Source organism: Ammospiza caudacuta, chromosome 3 (genome assembly GCF_027887145.1).
Source record: "Ammospiza caudacuta isolate bAmmCau1 chromosome 3, bAmmCau1.pri, whole genome shotgun sequence".
Classification (NCBI taxonomy): Eukaryota; Metazoa; Chordata; class Aves; order Passeriformes; family Passerellidae; genus Ammospiza; species Ammospiza caudacuta.
In genome coordinates, this window is record NC_080595.1 from 25724303 (window position 1) to 25742631 (window position 18329).

The window sequence follows — 18329 nt, forward strand, 5'->3', positions numbered from 1 at the left end:
GTAACTGAAGATCTTTCTTCTGCCTGTTAACAGTGAGATTGATGCTGAGGATGACAATCTGTTTGATCCTGGATACTGTCTGGCTTCAAGCATCTGAGTAACCTCATAGATGCCAGCATACTTAGAGGCAACAAATTTCTGGGTACACCCACATTACAGGTAAAAACATTGTTCAGTTGTAGCAACCCTTGCTAAGAGCAAAAACAAAAAAGAAACCACACATAAGTCATAGAAAAAGACTACCATGATACTTTTATTGAAGTTTCATGCTGTGCATATACAAGAGATGAGAAACAGCCCAAAAAGTCATGCATGTTTTTCTATACTATTTGACCACTTTGCTGTCACTTGAACCACACTTAAGATAAATGCCATCATAAGCAAGTTTCAAGAGAATATTTCAGCAGAATTTTAAACAACGATCAAGAGCAATTTGTCAACACACCTCTACAGCATTAAAAAGCTTCAGTATCAGTTAAGAGAAAATAAAGTGTGCTGGACAAGGGTAGAAACTATATTACAACCATTATTTGAGCTGAAGTAAACCATGGTTTCATAGAAAAAAGTTGCAACATATCAGGTAACATTGTGCTATAGGATACAGCTGATCAAGTTTTTCGACATCATTTTATCCATGAGAAGTCATTAAAAAAATTATTTAGGTCACAAGACACTGGGCAGCACAAAGTTTGAAACCAAAACTCTGCAGCTGATGTCAAATTACACAAGAATTTCTACCAAAAGAGTATTTCCCTCTCTTCAGCTTCACTCCTTAAGCAAAAAAATCCTTGCTGTGAACACAGGAGTGGAAAAGTTTAAAGAAAGAGGGATGGGAAAGGCCTTCCTGATATTGATATGATAAACTTGGATAAAGAGGTGTCATGCTTTTGAAAAGTTCTTTTTCTAGAGCTTTTGAACTCTTAATCAGTAGAAAGCCTTTCATTGGCTGTAGAAGGTTGCTGGGTCTTGGCTTTCTCTTCCTGTCCTAGGCAGGTGAAATTCAGTTTTTTGAGCAATGAGGTCTGTGAACAAGCAATTCTTTCCTTTTATATTCCTTCATTTTCTGGCTGATGGAAGTGTCCTCGGAGCTTACATCATTCCATTTGAATAAGCATTACTGTCAGTCTGTAACAGCGTCCATCTTCAGCGAAATCCCAAAAAAGTAAGTACCCAGGAGGGGAGGTACACCGGGCCCATGGCAGCATCATCTATGAGCACAGCACAAAGGGTAGAGGCTGGACATGTACAATAATCCAGTTTATATTTAGGCACCTAATGAAACAATTCCACGAATCCAGCACTCAAATGCTTCCAGAGAACTTCACCAATCACAGGTCCTTAGCCAAGTCTTACAACAATACAACTGAGCAGGGAGGAAGCAGACAAGCTTGATTTTCATCTATTTCAGTCATACTTCCTTATTCAAGTCTGACTAAGCAGTTGTTACTACAACATGTGCAGGAAAACTCCCTGCACAGCACGGCAGGTTTGACTTCAGCCCGCCATGCCTGATTTAATACAAGGTGTCAAGGCACCACCATCAGAGACTGCCCAGCCTTTCAAAGACAAGGTTCAAATTTGCACATAAATATGTGGAGAGAAAAGCACATAGACTCAGGTTAGCAATTCCCACAGTTTTTCCATTATTCCAGGTACTATATATATGAGAAAAAAGCTGACTTGTCTCTACAAAACAGCAATCTCTATGTTTTGTGCTTCAGCGGTGTAGTTCAGAAAGACTAAAAGCTTGTGACAAAAGTATAAAAAAAATTATGAAAGTTTAAAAATTCATTATTCATCAATTATCATCATTTAAAAAACCTCAACCCTTGTATCTTGCCTAACAAGATGTCAGTGTTAAGAATACAGTTGCATATTACTATTACTTAACATCTTTCGGCAACACACAGAAAATAACAACAGAGGTGGCAGTAAAACATCCAGTGCTGTTTTAATACTCCCAGTAATGCTGGGAAACAGTACAAATCGGTTAGAAAACGACAATACTGACAGTTTTGCATATCTATTAAGTCTAGTGAGGTAATACTGATACTTTAAAAACTTATGCCACTTCTTCACTGCTTGCTTTTATTGCTGAATTAAAGATTAATAGTGAATATGATTTTTTTTTAATTGCACTGCACCCCAGCACATCTTAATACTAAGAATATGATTTGTTAGTTACTCCAATGCAACCACCCAGCACAAGGCCAAGTTCAATTAACACTTGTACAGGGAAATTATATTTGAAGAAACTCACACCACTGAAGTCACCTGCTACATGATGGGAGAGGAAAAAAAATCTCATATCCTGGCAAATCTAATTTTAGGTTCTCTTCACTGATGCCTTTTCTGTAAATTGAAATAAATACTGCCACCAAAAACAATTACCCCCTATTATCTAGGTCAAACTTTTATTGTGAGAGTACATAAATTAAAAAGCAGTCCCATTCCTTTTTCCTTCCGAGGGGGTGCAGGTAAAGTGCAGCGGCAGCAGCGGGAAGCCCTCAGGAGCCCGTGGCACGGGTCAGATGCGGAGCTGGTAGCCGACCTCGTTGAGTGCAGCCAGGTCTCCCTTCTTGTCCAGCACCGCCGGCCTGCGCACAGGGGAGGGAAGAGGGCGCTGCTCACCAGCGATCCCGCACGGCCGTGCAGCTGGGGGGAGCTCAGCAGCCACGGGGACGGTGGATAGAGCCAATGTTGTCATCTTAAACACAATCCTGGTCAATCTGCTGCAGGACCTACTGTGATAGAGCTATCTGTGTGTTGCCTCTGACAAGCTGTGCCTGGGATTTAGGATGCAAACCTGAAGCACTCCCTCCTACTGACTTGAGAGAGCCCTAAATGAGTAGCTCAGACTAGACACACCCCACCTGTCATCCACCCCGGAGCAGGACTCCAGCTTTTAGAACAAAGCCAAAACAGCTGAGAGCAAACAGGCAGGGTCTCTCACACGGGCACTGCATGTTGGCTCAACCCCAGCCTGCCCCTCCTCCTGGCTGGCTCTGTGTGAAAGGCTGGAGCCCACCAAACAGAAAACACAGGGTGGACTCCCTTCAGCCTCCTGGCATCCAGCACTCTGATACCACTCACCTGAGCAATCACACGTGGATGCTGTTGGACCATTTCAGTATTCCAACAGCCTGAACCAAAGGAAACCTTGAGCTATCAGTCTCTCTTTTTAGCAAGCAATGGAAAAGGTCCTGCAACAAAGTTGTCAAACCAAAACTATTCAGCTGATTTATAGTCTGGAAGTGTCTAATCTGAGAATCTATTGCAGGCTCTTGGCTGCTTTCACACTAAGCCATGTGTTTGCTTTTCTGAAGACATACATTGTTTAAAGCACACATTTCTCTAGTACTCCATAGCATGTCTGCTTCCCTGCAGAAACACAGCTAAAGCCCCAGCAGTACAATGGGAGGCTGCTCCAGTGCTTTCAGCTCCTCAGCCCTGCTTTCCAGCTCTGTGTGCTTATTACTCTTTGCCCCCTCTGCAGCAGATGTGACCCCTGAGTTTGCTCAGCCAGGCTGGCCCTTATCTCCCTGCTGCAGGCTGCCAGCCCATTCCCACTGGAGCAGCTCAGGGCCGGCAGCAGTGCCACAGGCAGGCTGGAAACCAGGGAAAGCCCAGCCCTGGCTGTGGCACACTGCTGGGCACACACAGGGAAGAGCTGTACTGCTGCAGCCCCAAGAACTGAGAGTGTATAGCTCACACATGCATGTGTGCAACAGAGCCTCTGAAATATTTTTTAATTGCTCAATTCAACAAGGATTTTTTTTTTTCTTTTTAAGAGTTAACACCAGATGCCTGCTGAGAATCTTCACAGCATTTGAGGCATCTAATGCCCTTCTGCCTACTGGCACATTGAATGAAACCTGTTGCTTTGCCATTTATCTAAGCACCTTTCATAATAACCTCACCATCCTCACTGCAGTACTGCCCTGCACCATGCCTTGCGTTTGTCTCAATTTAAGTAATTCACAAAAGAGAAGAAGTCTTCACTGGTCTCTCTTATTTGCAGGAAGGGATCACACAACAAATCACTGTAAGATAGTTTGCATTTTTTCCTCATTATTCCTTCAGAGCAGATGGGATTTGACTAACCAGTAAACAAGCTACAAGCTGCATCCCTCAGAGCTTGTGTAGGAGTCAGAGATCAGCAAGAGATGCACTGTATGAGACTTCCAGTGTCCTTCCTTTCCCCTTCATTCCAATTTAGGGACTCTCTTCACACCTTTTCTCCCTCCCTTTAATTAGGGTCACAATATGGTTTTAATTAAAGCATGCCTGGATGGTAGTACCTTCTCTGATTATCCAGGAGGGATGGGGAGTCACTGTACACCCATGGTGACATGAATATTTCCACCCATCCACAACTGTCTGCAGCTTTTAGCTACAAACAGACTGTCCTCCATAAGTTTCAGGAAAAGACAAGACTTGGACCAGAGGCACCACAGATCCCATTCTCCTTGGTGCCACATGACTATGCCAGACATGCCCTCTGAGGCCAGGGGCCTCTGCTTTACTGGCCCATCAGATCACACCTCCTGTCCAAGGCACCCTGACCACAAGCAGGTGAGCAAGCTGTGCCCAGCTGCTGGGCACACAGCATTCATGAGCTCTCTGCACCTGAGCTGCCTGATTTGATACATCCTGATGTACTCCTGCCCCCTTGCACACCCTGATAAAACAGACTAGCAGAACTTCCCTTTCAGCAGCTACCCTGGGCTGGAAGCACACAAGGCCAGTGTTGCCAGCCAGTCACAGAGCATGCATGTTAAGGCTCAACATGAAATTGAAAGGAAATGGATCTGGTGAGCTCACATTTAGGAGCAGAGATTCTCCAGACTACTGCATGACCCTCCCTTCCAAACTCATAGCAACTCTCCCAAACCCCTCCAGCTCCAGGAGCTCCTAGTGAGGATGAAACTCTTCACTGCCTGTTCCAGCACAGGAATGCAATTTACTGCACCCTGCTGCTTTGGGACTTCAGAGGATGGGCAAGTGGACACAGTAAAGCTTCAGACTCACCAGAGAGATTGACACTGCCCTATCTAATGTTCTGTATCCATGCAGGATCACACCAGCTGTGGGCTAAGAGCACAGGGACTGCTCACAGCTCAGTTAATAAGCTGCAATTTGCCTACACACCAGCCTCCTAGCAGGCATGCACTGGGTACTGCACTGCCACCTGCCCTGCAATGTGCCCCACCTGCCTTGCAGCTGCATTTCCAGGCTGAAAGGCTATCCTGAGCTTGCTGGCAGCCACCACTAACATTTACCTAACAAAGCTGAAGGGGGAAGGATGAGAAGTTAAATGTTTGTGTCTGTGAAATCCTCTTCCATCCTTAAGAACAGTTTCATCCTTTGTCCTTCAGAAACAATCCATCCAAGATACTCTAGTTCACACTCCATATCCTTCAGTGGGAGATTTCTCCCAGCAGGCCCATATAATTTTACTGTTGAAAAAACCCAAGCTGTAATAACAGCTTGTCATCAGCAGGTGAAGCCTTTCAAATGAATGTGTTATTCTGCCCCTGCCAGCTCACACTGGAGCAAAAGGTTTCTCTCCCCCTCCCCAGCCAGCTCAAGAAAGCTGTAATTAGAGCATGTGAGTAAGAGATCCACAAAGAAACAAAACAGTGTTGATAAGCACAGCCATTCTTTAGCTTGGATCCCAGCCCAAAGCCTAGCAGACCTGACTCTTTCCTATTCTGTGTGTAACACAAAGGCCTCTCACTCCATCAGGTTCTCAGAGATTCACCAATATGGAGAAGAGAATACCCCATTTCTCCTCTTTATTTCTCACCTTACGTCAACCGCTGCATGTGTTGAGATTTGTCATTCAGCTCATCCCTGACCTGGGGATGCCATTCCCCCTTCAGGGCTCACAGCTCATCACACTGTGTCTGAGTCCTACATCTTCTGTCAGGGTGACCCAGGGTTTATTTCAGAGTTACATATAATTTGCTCTTGATGCAGAGCAACAGAGCAGAACCACTGAGCAAGTAACAGGTGCTGAAGCCACTGCAAGGCCACCTGTACACTCCCTGCCTTTCTGTCCTGGAAAAGCAAAGCTGCCAAGGAGAGATCAGTCACTGCAGAGCAGCCACATGCCCAGCAGCTTTTTCAGGAAACCACCTCAACTGGAGAGTCTCCAAGCCCAGTGACACTCATTCCTCTCCAGAAATACTTGATCCACTCCAGCAACTCCGAAGCACTATTAGAAACTCAAAAATGAAACTGTTCCCCAAAGAGAATCTAGGAGGAGAAGCCTGAAGCAGCTGAGCCCATCACAACTATAATTATCTATGCACTAAACAAGGAGCTCTCAGTGACGAAGTCCAAAGCACAGCATCGTGGATTGCGTGTGAAGGAACGTGTAAAAATAAAAGCTTGCTGTGAAATCATCTGCTGCTAACGTATCTTGAAGTTATCTTTAGAAGGTTAGTCTAATGTCTTTGTTAGGTGCTTTAAAATAAATAAATAAGTGCTGAGACAGTAGTCTGGGAGTCTATTTAAAAAGCAATGATCATAAATATGTGACTAATCTGGGTTACATATAGGCTTTCACAGTTGTCAGCTTCCTGGCATGGAGCACCACAGCTAGAACTCAGCTCTTCCACATCTAAGGTAGGGGAGTCTGAATTGCCAGTGCCTGTAAAAGGCCTGTGGATCTGGAAGCACAGTTTTATCCATTTAGAGGTATTGCATCCATCCTTCCCCACACAGCTGAAGAACAACTCCTGGCTACGACACACATGGAAAGAGGCCTGGGGTTTTTCTGAGGTGATTAAAATCAAAAAATACAATTCAAGTGATGTTGTCACTTTGGAAAGACAAGTGTACATTTCCCCTGTCTCTGTAAGCTGCACAGTGCAAGGACCCTGCATGGAGGGGCCACCAGGCAGCAGGAAGCACTGGAAGCAATGCCAGGACATCAGCAGTGCCAGCAGCTTCTGGAGCCCCTCTGCTACCAAAGGCACCTGGTGCAGTTTGTGCCAGTGAGCACAGAAGTTGTGTACAGCAAAGTACCAGCAGCAGCCTCCCCTGTGCCAGCAGGGATGGTGGCAGGGATACTCACGACTTGTCCCTCCTGCAGGCCCGTCTCTGAGGGCTGCCCTGCCTCCGGCGCGGCGACAGCGACTTTCCCCGGGGCCTCTCCTTCATCGGAGAATGGGCACTGGACGGCTTCAGAATCTGTGGGAGATGGGGGAGGGAAGGAAGTGCCTTCAATAAAGGCAATGATTCACTGCAAATAAAAATTTAAAATAAAGGGCCTCATACAGTAGCAGGGATGGCACACAAAGAGCCTTCAGTCCCTTGGGGCTTATTCAAACCCTGCCCAGGTTAAGAGGAACTCAAAGCTGTTATCATGTGATAGCTGTTCAGGGGCCCCCTGCAAGAATTAGTTGGTGTCACCAGTTCAATTCCCAGGTGAATACTGTCTCATCCACAGCTTTCTTCAGAGCTGGCAACAGCAAGAGATAAGAAAAATGGCTTTGAGCCTCAGCTGAAAGAAACTCAGGCAGCCAAATCACCCTCTCAGCTTTTCTCTCAGCAAACAGAGGTGACCATCTCTCAGGCTGGCAGCTGAACTCTGACAGTGAGGCTTTTCAGTAGGTCTCCAGCTTGCCCCCATCCTCCAGGCCCTCCAACATCAGAGGGCAATCAGCATTACACTCACACTCTGGACAGCTTTAAAGACCTGTTCCTCCAAACCCAGCCCACTCACAATGGAAGCCCTCTGAATTCTGTAGTAACTTGAGGGAAAGATCAGATGCAGGGCTTTCAGCCTTCAAGGGTTCAGGGCTGTGGTCCTGGCCCCGAGGCACTCACTGGGACAAGACCCAGTGTCACAGCTCAGTGCACACAGAGAGCTGGGCCCTCTATCAAAAACAGTAGAAAATTCAGTCAGTCATCCACCCCTGTGGACTTCTTCAACTCAAGCCTGTTTGCTCTCTGGACAGCATTAAAAGCACATGAATAGAGAAGGACAAAAAACCCCAAACTTATATTTGGGTAAGGGGTTTTGAGGTTACATCAGTAATCAGGCCCATATGCTTAAGCATGGTACAAGGTGGCCCTCAAACTCCTTGGCAGGGCAGGGGAGATGGCAGCAGAACATCAATGCCACTGGCAGGGCTCACCCCAAGGTCAGGGCAAGGGGCAGATGCCCCAGCCAAAAAGGCACGTGGCTGCCACGTAGGAGCCGTCCTTTAGTGGGGAAGGGGAGAGAACCCAGAATAACTTGGACACCATGCCACATACCTCTGCACAAGAGCCAGAGCCATTCTTAGCAACACACCTGCTCTGCTCTCGCTGCTGGCAGCCAGATGGACAGGCACCAAATCTGCTTCCACCACGACCACAAAGAGCTCCTGGCCCACGCCAGGCTCAGAGGCACGGTCAGGGACACCCCTCATGCCCAAGGGCAGCCAAACCCTGCAGGCCCCTGGCAGCCTGCCTTGTCTCCCCATTGTTTCCCAATGAGCTCTTCAGTCCAACCAGCCAGCAGGGAAGTCTATCAGGGAGTTGCTTTACTTGCCTGTCCCACATAACCTACTCTGTGATTTAGCTGAGACAATCAGCCCTCTGGCATGTCCTGCAAGTGTTATAATTAAAAGAACCCAGCCCCGATTCAACACAAATTGAACACCATTTATAAGAGGCAACTACTGACACAGATTTCCCATGATACCTCCTGCAGTTCAGGTGGAAAACACAGACCCCCTACCTGCAACCAGGCCACTCTTCCCAGCAGTTCCAGCCCCAGCTAAGCTGATTCTTCCCAACCACCTTCTTCTGGAGTCACTGAGGAAAGCAAACTGGGCAGCAGCTCCCTGACAGCCAGTGACAAGTATGGGTTCAAGTGTTTCCCAGGCTAAAGGGGAGATCCTTCAACTAAATAGCTGTAAGGGCTTGAAAGCACACCAAAAAGAGAGATGCAAGCACCCCCTCAGCACACCTGCATGATCTCAGGCTGACACACAGCAAGGGACAAGGGGGACAAGGATGCAGGATGGGACAAGGCACAGCTGCCTCCTGAGCCCAACATCCAGGTGCACAGACCTACCTTCATCCTCATATCCCTGGCAAACTTCTCCAGCTCCTTCCTGACGTCCGTGCGCATCATCTTGGAGACGTTGAGGACCAGCTGTTTCCACTCGATGGGCTGGAAGCTGTGCGGCTCGTGCGGCACGTACAAGCCGATTTTCACTTTTTTCACCGAATGCAAGTACTTTTTATAGGAGTCTTCGAATTCGAAGATGAGGTCGCTCAGAGTCCGGTACGTGAGAGGTTTGTCCATGAGATCCGAGCGCCTGCTCATGCCCAGCGAGCCGTAGCGGCCGTTGCAGTAAATGCCAAGCACCACGTGATGGAAATAGTTCCCTGAGAAGTGGGTTTTAAAGCTGATGGGGAATCGCTCCACCGAGGGCTGCCCGTTGGTTAAGTAGCTGGGGTGCACTGCATCAAGGCAACAACGGTGCTGGGAGAGCAGCAGCTACAATTACACCTGGGAGACTTCTTCAGCGGGTTTGGGGTTTCTAACTGCCAGGCAAACAAAAATAAGTTTGTTTCCTGTAAACAAACTTATTCTCACTGTGTGAGAATTCATTCATCTCACATTCATCTCTGTGCCCAGATACAGCCAATGCTGCCAAAGCCCATTTCACTGCTTGGAAAATAAATGACTCTTATTCACACTGAGGAAAAAGATAAAACCACAACACTGTTCAGGTCAGCACGACCAAAGACAGACCACCCTCCCTAGATCTGGGGAAGCTCCCCATTTGATACCTACATCAAACTCCCACACTTCCAAAGGGAAAAGTGTTTACCTCCCTTTCTGGAGGGTTTGATACAACTTAGTTTACTGAGCCTCATTTTCTCATGTCTTCAAATAGTATCAAGAAATTTGGATTTATTCCTCGCCAAGATGACAGTCTGTCTTTCTTTCTGTAAACTGGCCATTGACATTGCACTCCTCATACAGAGTGTTTCAGCATGTTACCCTTGTAACACCTTGCTGAGAGGAACCAAAGGAAAGGTCCAAGATGAATAATTAATTAGATAAGTACAGAGGTATGGTCAGAAACACTCTTAAAAAGCAAACCCTGTCCCTGGAATCACAGACTGGCCATTTCAAAGGTACCACGTGCAGAGGCCAGGACCAAGCTCTGTGCCAGTGCAGTGTGTGAGCTCAGAGGGGAGCTACATGCAGGTCACCTCCAGGGAGGCTGCTGGCCCGTGCCAGGGAGAGGACAGGCTGAGAATCCCTCACGAGCAGCTCTGCGTCAGCACCTACGTCGCACGCAGCTCCCTGCTGCTAATCCTGGGACAGCTGAAACTCAGCCGGGCTCCACGTGCTGGCACCTGGCCCTGGGACAGCAGGTGCCTTCCCCTCCACAGCTGAGGCCCCCACCCACGCCTGGGCATGGAGCAGGGATGACCAGAAAAGGCTGCAGCAAAACGCTCCAGCCTGGGGCTACTCCAGCCAGAGGCACCTGCTGGAACCCTGGAGCCATCCCTTGAGTCAGCTGGTCATGGTGCTGCCACTACAAAATACCCCACCCAAAAGGCAGCACTGCCAGAATAGTGTCAGGGCATCTTGACAGATGGAGGAGTGGGCTCAGTTCCCACTGAAGCTGCAGGAACCTGCTTTGTCCAGGATTCTGCTCTGGGCATCACCAGCATCCCCTCTTCTCCATGCCTCATGCCCAAAAAGGAGGTATTTAACAGCAGTGAAACAAGAGCCACCACACAGCTGAGAGATCCTGGAATGTTACTGTGACCAGCCTTCCTCCCCTGCCTGCACAGCACGGCTGCCAGACAGCTGCTGGGAAACAGAGCACAAAAAAGCCTTTGTATCAAGACTGTAAAACAAAATTTGCACTCTGTTCTGGGTTCTGCCCAGCTTGACATGCCACCACCTCACCACCAGTGTGACTCCCTGGGATGCTGACCCCTGCCTGCACCCCACATTTCACCTCTTCTTTCTATAGGGTTGCATGAAAAGCATCCAGTGGCTCTCATCTCTCTCTAAACCATTTTCTCAGGGGGATATTTCACCCAGTGGTTGTTGAATTTCACAAATTCAAACTTTTGGATTCTGGATAAATGCACAAACCAACTAATAAGAGGTCCATGAACTGCCCAGAATCTGAAGTCAAGAGCAAGGAGTTTCACAAACAAAAAAAAAGTCAGACAAGAAAACCACATTGACTCAGAACTTTTGGAACAGCCACAGGGAAGATTTTCAGTTCCATGTCAACATGTTTAGCTGTATTCAGTGCTAGATGTCATCAGCTTCAGCAGCCTGGAGAAAACGTATTAGAGGATAAAGGAACAGACAACACTGTGGGCTCAGCTCATGCTGGCTGTATGACCACGAGTCTGGAAGACTGTGCACAGCAGAGCACAGACCTCTCTGCCACACACATCTGTCACCCAGGCAAGGCCACATGCACCCACCTCCTGCCCTACTGCCACCAAACACAGACACCCTGCAGCGTCAATGCCCAGCCCAACATCACCCACACAGAACAGAAACAGCTCTGTTTGCCTTAGATGGTCTCACTGGATCACTGCTGCCTTAGGACTAGCTTCTCCAAGAAAAATACCTTCACCCCACTACCAGTAGATGATTTATAATTAAAGATTATAAATACACTGCAAGGGCAGAATGGGGCCCAGCGCCATTATGTCAACTGGAAAACTCAGCACACACTCACCTCATTTAAAAGGTCACCTTGCTTTGGTCCTTAAAAGGTGCATCCTGTGTACATCAAAGTCATGTTACAATCATTTGTGTCCTACAGACTGATTTCTGCAAAAGCCCATTGTATTTATCATTCTGTGTAACTGAAAAAGCACTACCTTTTATTAACACCTAGGAAGCTTTCAAACACCACCACTATTTTCCCCCCTCATTATGAAAGGGTTTTCACTCTGCTCCCCAAGTGCCTTTCTGTTAAGTCCATACAAAGCTTTGGTGGCCACCTGCCACACATACACACTTCTGCCACAAGGGCTCAGAGAAGTTGCAATTTAATCTCGTTAAATACTTAGTAGGAGTAAAAGAATCTTTTGAGGGCAGAAATTACCCACCATCAAACAACCCAGCAACAACTGCTGTGGAAATTAACCTTTAGGTATGGGTTGCTTCTGCTGAGGGACTGGTTAATGAGAGTCCCCACCCGAGATGAAATACACAGCAAATGGGCTGGAAAGGCACGTCAGATCTTCCCCTCTGTCCCTGCATCATTATTACAGCTTTCCTTTCTGCTCTGCCCAAGGAGAGCTGTATTGTGGCAAACAAAAGACAAGCACACAGCAATGCTGCAGCTGTAATCACACTTCTGAGCTGGGACTGTGACTGCAGATCCAGAGTCAGGGAGTGAATTACATGTCACAATAGAGAAGCAGTGCAGAGCAGGAGAGGGCAAAAGCAGCTGCAGCAAAGCTCAGTGGCCTCCTAATCCTAGGTCTCCATGACAGTCAAGATGATGGAGCTGGGCTCTTCTCAGTGGTGCCAACCAACAGGACAAGAGGCAACGGGGCAGAAACTGAAGCACAAGAAGCTCACAGCTCAGGCACAAGAGAATCCTGGAGAATTGGTAACATCAGCCCAGAGTCCAGTCACCAGAGGGGCTCTGCAGGGCTCCATCCTCAGCCCAGGACTCTTCAACATCTTCATTATAACATGGACACAGAACCCAAAGGAAGTTTGGGGACAGCACTAAACTGAGAAGAGCTGTTGACTCCTTCAAGGGCAGAAAGGTGCTGCAGAGAGACCTCAGCAAATTGGAGAGATGGGCAACCACAAACCACACAAGGTTTAACAAGAGCAAGTGCTGGAATCCAGCCCTGAAAAGGGGCAGTGCTTCATGCCTCAAGAGCCCAGCAAGGGTGTTTTTGCTGAAGTCTGGTCAAGATGAGCACAGAAAACTACAGGGTGCCTGGCTGCCCCCTCTCCTGCCACTCCCAAGGGCTGGGGCCACGAGTAAGTGCCACTGAGCAGCAGTGAGCTGGAGGGATGGCAGCAGGCTGGGGAGCAAGGGAGCAGCTCTAGGTCTTAGCAATGCTGAACCTGCTAGCACAGAGCAGCATGTGGAGCAGGAGGAAAATAAATCTCAAAAACATCAATAAGGCTTCAGTAAAACCAGAAGAACTGGTTTTCCAAGCAACTGCTCAGAGGACCCCCAACCACCAGCAATAAACTCTCAGAGAGGTTTCCAGCTGGAGTCAGATAGTATTTCCCATGGGCTTGGGATTGTTTACTGTGAGGCAGAGTGCTACTGAGCCCACAGCTGGATGCTGTCTACAGAGGGCCCAGAGTTCCCCCTGGCAGCTCCAGGGTCCATGTAGGAAAGGCTCAAGCAGCTGGTTCAGCTTCCCCAAGCAGGACTGCCAGGGTGACATCCCTTAGACTGAGAAACCTGCTCTGCAGTGCCTGGCTACAGTCAGAGGAGGGACTACCTAAAGATTAGACCATGACAATGTAAGCAATTAAAAGCTCTCTCCCAGCTCTTCACAGCCACCACACGGGCTGCAGACATTCAGCACCATCTTTCTTTCCCATATTTCAGTTAGCAAGTGGGTCAAGCTGTAGACAAGCATGCAGGAGGCAAAGAGGAGCACTACACAGACATCAATATCCTGCAATGACTGCAATAAATTCTCCCCCTTACTGAAAACCCTCACTTGCAGCCCAGGGATGTATACCTGTTGGCCTGGAGGAGATGGATGGACCTAGGCCTCCAGTGGTGATAAACACCATCCACAGACTGCATCCACAGAAGGAACACTGCAGAAGCTACTGAATGATTTCTCACTCCTGAGATACTTTTGCTCTTCTCTTCCTTGTTTAATGATATTATTGGCCAGGGGCTCTAATACCCTGTGTGGGTCTGAGTGTTACCTCACATGAACTGGGAGAAGGATGCTGAAGGCAATGGGAGTGATTGATGTGATTTCTGTGATTTATGCTCAGCCAATGTGGACACACTCTGCAAGACTCCCCGAGGAGGAATGCAGTGTGCAGCTTCCTTCTCCTCCTCTGATATTCTGCTCTCTATGTTTTAATAAAGTGAATGCAGCACAGATAAAATTCCCTTGGCACTTTCTGGTTTACTATTCCCTTTCATGAGCTCAAATCAATTGGATCTTTGCTCAGAAAGAGTGGGCTGAACGCACCATTACTCAGCTGATTTACAGCTGAACTGAGCAATGCCCTGGGGAAGACAGCAGGAGGAATGCTTCTGGTTAGGCTCTGACAAGCAGATCATGTAAGCAGAGATATGAACCCAGTTCAGACAGCTACACAGAGAAAAAGAGTTGTGCAGACTGCTGCAAAATAATACAGGAAGATCTGCTTGAGCTTTCAGTCATCTCAGAGCAGCTGCTTCCTTGGTGTGTGCAGACAGGGTACCTCAGTGCCCTATAAAAACACTCCAAGATCAAGTGCACAGGCAATTATGCAAAACTTAATTCTGCACCAAGAGGGATTATAGAAGCATTTTATTAGAAGTCACACAGTAAAAGGCAATTTTAAAAAAAGCCAGCGAGCAGCTCCATTAAAGCGACATCTCGCTAAGCCGCTCTGCGCCAGGCGGCCTTTGAAGGAAGGCTCACGCCGAGGGTCGCTCAGTGGGCTGAGCTTTTCCAGTATCCAAGCAACACCCAGGGCCTGCCAGCACACAAATTACAGCAGGACCTCACTTCCAGACACATGGAATGGAACCAGAGGTTCACACACACACAGGGCTGCTCAGCTGAGGCCTGTGTGAAGGCACTGGCTGGGAACTCAGGAGAGGGTAAGCACATCTTCACTGGAAAGGACCTGACCTTGGAACGCTGCTGGCCTCACCATGGCTGCATCCAGAGCGCAATGCTGAACATCAAAATCTCATGGCTGCCAAAAAACAGCAAACTTCCCTGTCACAGATGTATTTTATGAAAAATCCTTTCGGTAGCATTTTTTCTCCAGAGTCTGAGACAGTTGGACTGTGATTGGCCATTAATTAAAAACAACCACATGAGACCAATCAAAGATGCACCTGTTGCATTCCACAGCAGCAGATAATCAATGTTTACATTTCCTTTCTGAGGCCTGTCAGCTTCTCAGGAGAAAAAATCCTAGCAAAAGGACTTTTCATAAAATATGTCTGTGACCTGTCATGCCAAAGATGCCTCCCAAAACCCCTCATGCTGCACGTGCATCACAGCACTGCAGAGTTCCATACTGGCACAGGCTCTGTTCCAGCCACCTCCCAGACACACAAATTCAGGGGGCCCATCCCCTCACCACTGCTACACTCTTTGTGTACCCACATCTCAAGCAAAATACCTGGGGTTTATAGTGCATGAATCTTGTAAACCTACATGCTTCTGTTACTGCACCACCAGCCAGCAGACAGTCCCTGCTCTCAGACAGAGACTTCCAAGACTGGATGCAGAAGTCCTAGCAAGACAAGCCTGTCCCATACACTCCTCTGGTTAAACCTTCTAAATTTAAAAAAAAAAAGTTTGCCCTAAGTTTGGAGTTTTTTAATTAGCATCTAGAGACAGAAATATTCGTACACATCTTAAGTCTGAAGAAACTTCAAATGACAATAAATTGTATAAAATACAGCTTTTGATTATTTTGCTTCCTTCACTTCTCAAAAAAAAAAAAAAAAAACACCAATGCAGAAAACACCAAACTGAACCCATAAGTCAGGCTTGAGGCAAGCAAAAAACCAGCAACAACACTTTCAGGTTATCATGGTTATCCATAGGCCATTAATCACCCTTTGCTCCTGTGATGTGTGGAATAATCAGTTCACTGCTAGAAATACAGACTACAGAGCAGCATCAACTCCACCTGGGGATTATTGCCCCCATTCCAATAGTTTGGAACACAATCCTGACACTAGGGCAAGTATAACAGATCCACTGACATCACTTCAAGGGAAATCAGTTAATATAAACTTTTTGGGCTTCAGGAAAGCTTTCAATATTGTTACTCCCAGTATTCTCCTGGACAAAACATCCAGCATACAGCTAGAGAAATACAGAACACAATGGGTAAGGAACAGGCTCATGGGTCACACACAAGGCTTACAGCAAATGGGGTCACACCAGGCTGGCAGCCACTCACTAGTGGGCTTCAACAGGGCTCCATTTCAAGGCCAGTACAACATCTTGACAAATTACTTGGATGCAAGACTCAAAGGTATGCTTCGTAAGTGTGCTGATGACACAAAATTGGGAAGAGCTGCTGACTCCCTCAAGGGCAGAAAGGCCCTGCAGACAGATCTTGACAAAATGGAAAGCTGGGTGATCACCAACCTATGCAGTTTAACAAGGGAAGTGCCAGATTCTGCATCTGGGACAGGGCACACCCAGTTGTGTGGACAGACTGGGGAATGAGAGGCTGGAGAACAGCACCACAGAGAGGGAACATGAGCCAGCAGTGCCCTGGCAGCCAGGAGAGCCAGCCATGTCCTGGGGGGCATCAGGCACAGCATGGCCAGCCAGGCAAGGGAGGTGATTGTTCTGCTCTGCTCTGCCCTGGGGCAGCCTCACCTCTGGTGCTGGGGCAGTTCTGGGCGCCACAACATAAAAAAGATATAAATCTATTAGAGAGCATCCCAAAGGGGGCAATGAAGATGGTCCTTGGGGGGAAGCCATACACGGAGTGGCTGAGGTCACCTGGCTTGCCCAGCTTGGAGGAGACTGAGGGGAGACCTCACTGCAGTCACACCTTCATCCTGAGGGGAAGAGGAGGGGCAGGCACTGGTCTGTGCTCTGTGGTGCCAGTGACAGGACCAAGGGAATGGCCTGAAGCTGTGTCAGGGTTAGGCTGGATATTAAGGAAGGGTTCTTCACCCAGAGGGTGGCTGGGCACTAGAACAGGCTCCCCATGGAAGTGGTCACAGCACCAGGCAGCCTGACAGAGTTCAAAAAGCATTTGGACAACACAGGGCCTGAACCTCCATGGTTTTTGTGGGTCCCTTCCAACTCAGGATATTCTATAATTCTATTATTTCTCCTTCTGGAAGGGCTTTGAAGGGGGTTTGAGTCTCTTGTTGACATCAAGCCCCCAGGACCCCAATCCCTCCAGCTCATGCAGAGCCTGTCAGCATTCCCAGGGAAACCCTGTGAGCCAGAGCCACCTCTCAGTCTGCAATCCAAGGCCTATCCGTGGCACACACTGCCCAGCCCATGCCCTTCCCAGCCCCAGCAGCCATGGATTCTCACAGGCACCACCTGCCAGGCTCTGCCAGCTCCCTGTCCCACGGGAGGGGGCAGCAGCAGCCAGCACAACACTGCAGAGACATCCCAGGAGATGGCTTGCTCCAGGGCTTATTTTCAGTTGGGATTTGTTTTAAGTGAAACTTGATCATTTCTGACAAGATGTGTCTGGCAATCTGTTCCTGCAGCCCTGCCTTGCCCTCCTCCAGTGTTTGAGGATGGTGCAGGCTGATTTATCAGTGACAGCACCAGTGGGTGGAGAAGCAATCAGTGTCTAAATGACTGAAGAGTGAGTGGGAAGCAAGCATTATGTGAAGGGGAAGCTCCAATGTTTAACTGTAACACACACATGTTTCTGCACAAAGCACAGCTGCAGGTTCAGAGACAAAAGCTCAACATCAGACAAACACAGAACAGAACCCACCTCCTCGGGTGCTACCAAGCTCCAACAACAACCAACAGAGAAATGCTAACAAAGAAAACAAGGATTGTGCAGAAAGGGACTTATCTGGGCACTTTGGGTCAGATCCTGACATTATGCAGATTAGCAGGGCAGGAGGCAAAGCCTGCATGAGCCGGCACACAGCATCCCAACTTGCACCTACAATTCCAGGCAACTCAGCACCTTGGTGATGACTACCAGGGCAGCTCCCCAAGCTGCTGGCACTCACCTCAGGCTGCAGCCCTCTCAAACACCATCTGTGAGGGGCAATGCATTCAGCAGAGCTGCAGTGGAAAAAGGCACAGGCACAAGAAAGGATACATCCCCAGGATAACTGCTTCAAGGCATTTGATAGGTAAGGACTCCCTGGTCATTTCTCTTGCTGTCTCCATTAACCTAGAACAAAAACAAAACAGTTTTCAGTCCTTCCAGCTAGAGCAATTGACAGGAATCAAAAGGTCCTCTCATACACCAAGAGCCAGGCACCTCCGGTTCTCATCTCAGCAAGAGCTGGGGAACTTGATTCTCCCCTTAGTGACTTGTTGGAGTCCTGTTAACTTCTGGAGGATGACTGGGGGGGAAAAGAAAAGGAAGAGGAAAAAAAATATTTGAAGGTGAATGGGAGGAATGTAGTCCTCTCTGCATC

The 18329-nt window shown here is 47.9% G+C and overlaps 1 protein-coding gene across 2 annotated transcripts in view; it reads right to left on the reverse strand.

Moving 5' to 3' along the window:
• Positions 1–304: 304 nt before the first annotated feature.
• Positions 305–18329, reverse strand: part of VASH2 (vasohibin 2) — a 34669-nt gene continuing 16644 nt past the window's right edge. Inside the window, exons 4-7 of one of the 2 annotated variants that reach the window (XM_058802236.1) lie at positions 18005–18079; positions 9077–9458; positions 7085–7200; positions 305–2597 (exon numbers count right to left, since the gene is read on the reverse strand). In XM_058802236.1, the coding sequence (XP_058658219.1) occupies positions 2528–2597; positions 7085–7200; positions 9077–9458; positions 18005–18079 (643 nt within the window). In that variant the 3' untranslated portion in view covers positions 305–2527. The remainder of the gene's footprint in view (positions 2598–7084; positions 7201–9076; positions 9459–18004; positions 18080–18329) is intronic. The other variant, XM_058802237.1, reaches the window with a different exon arrangement.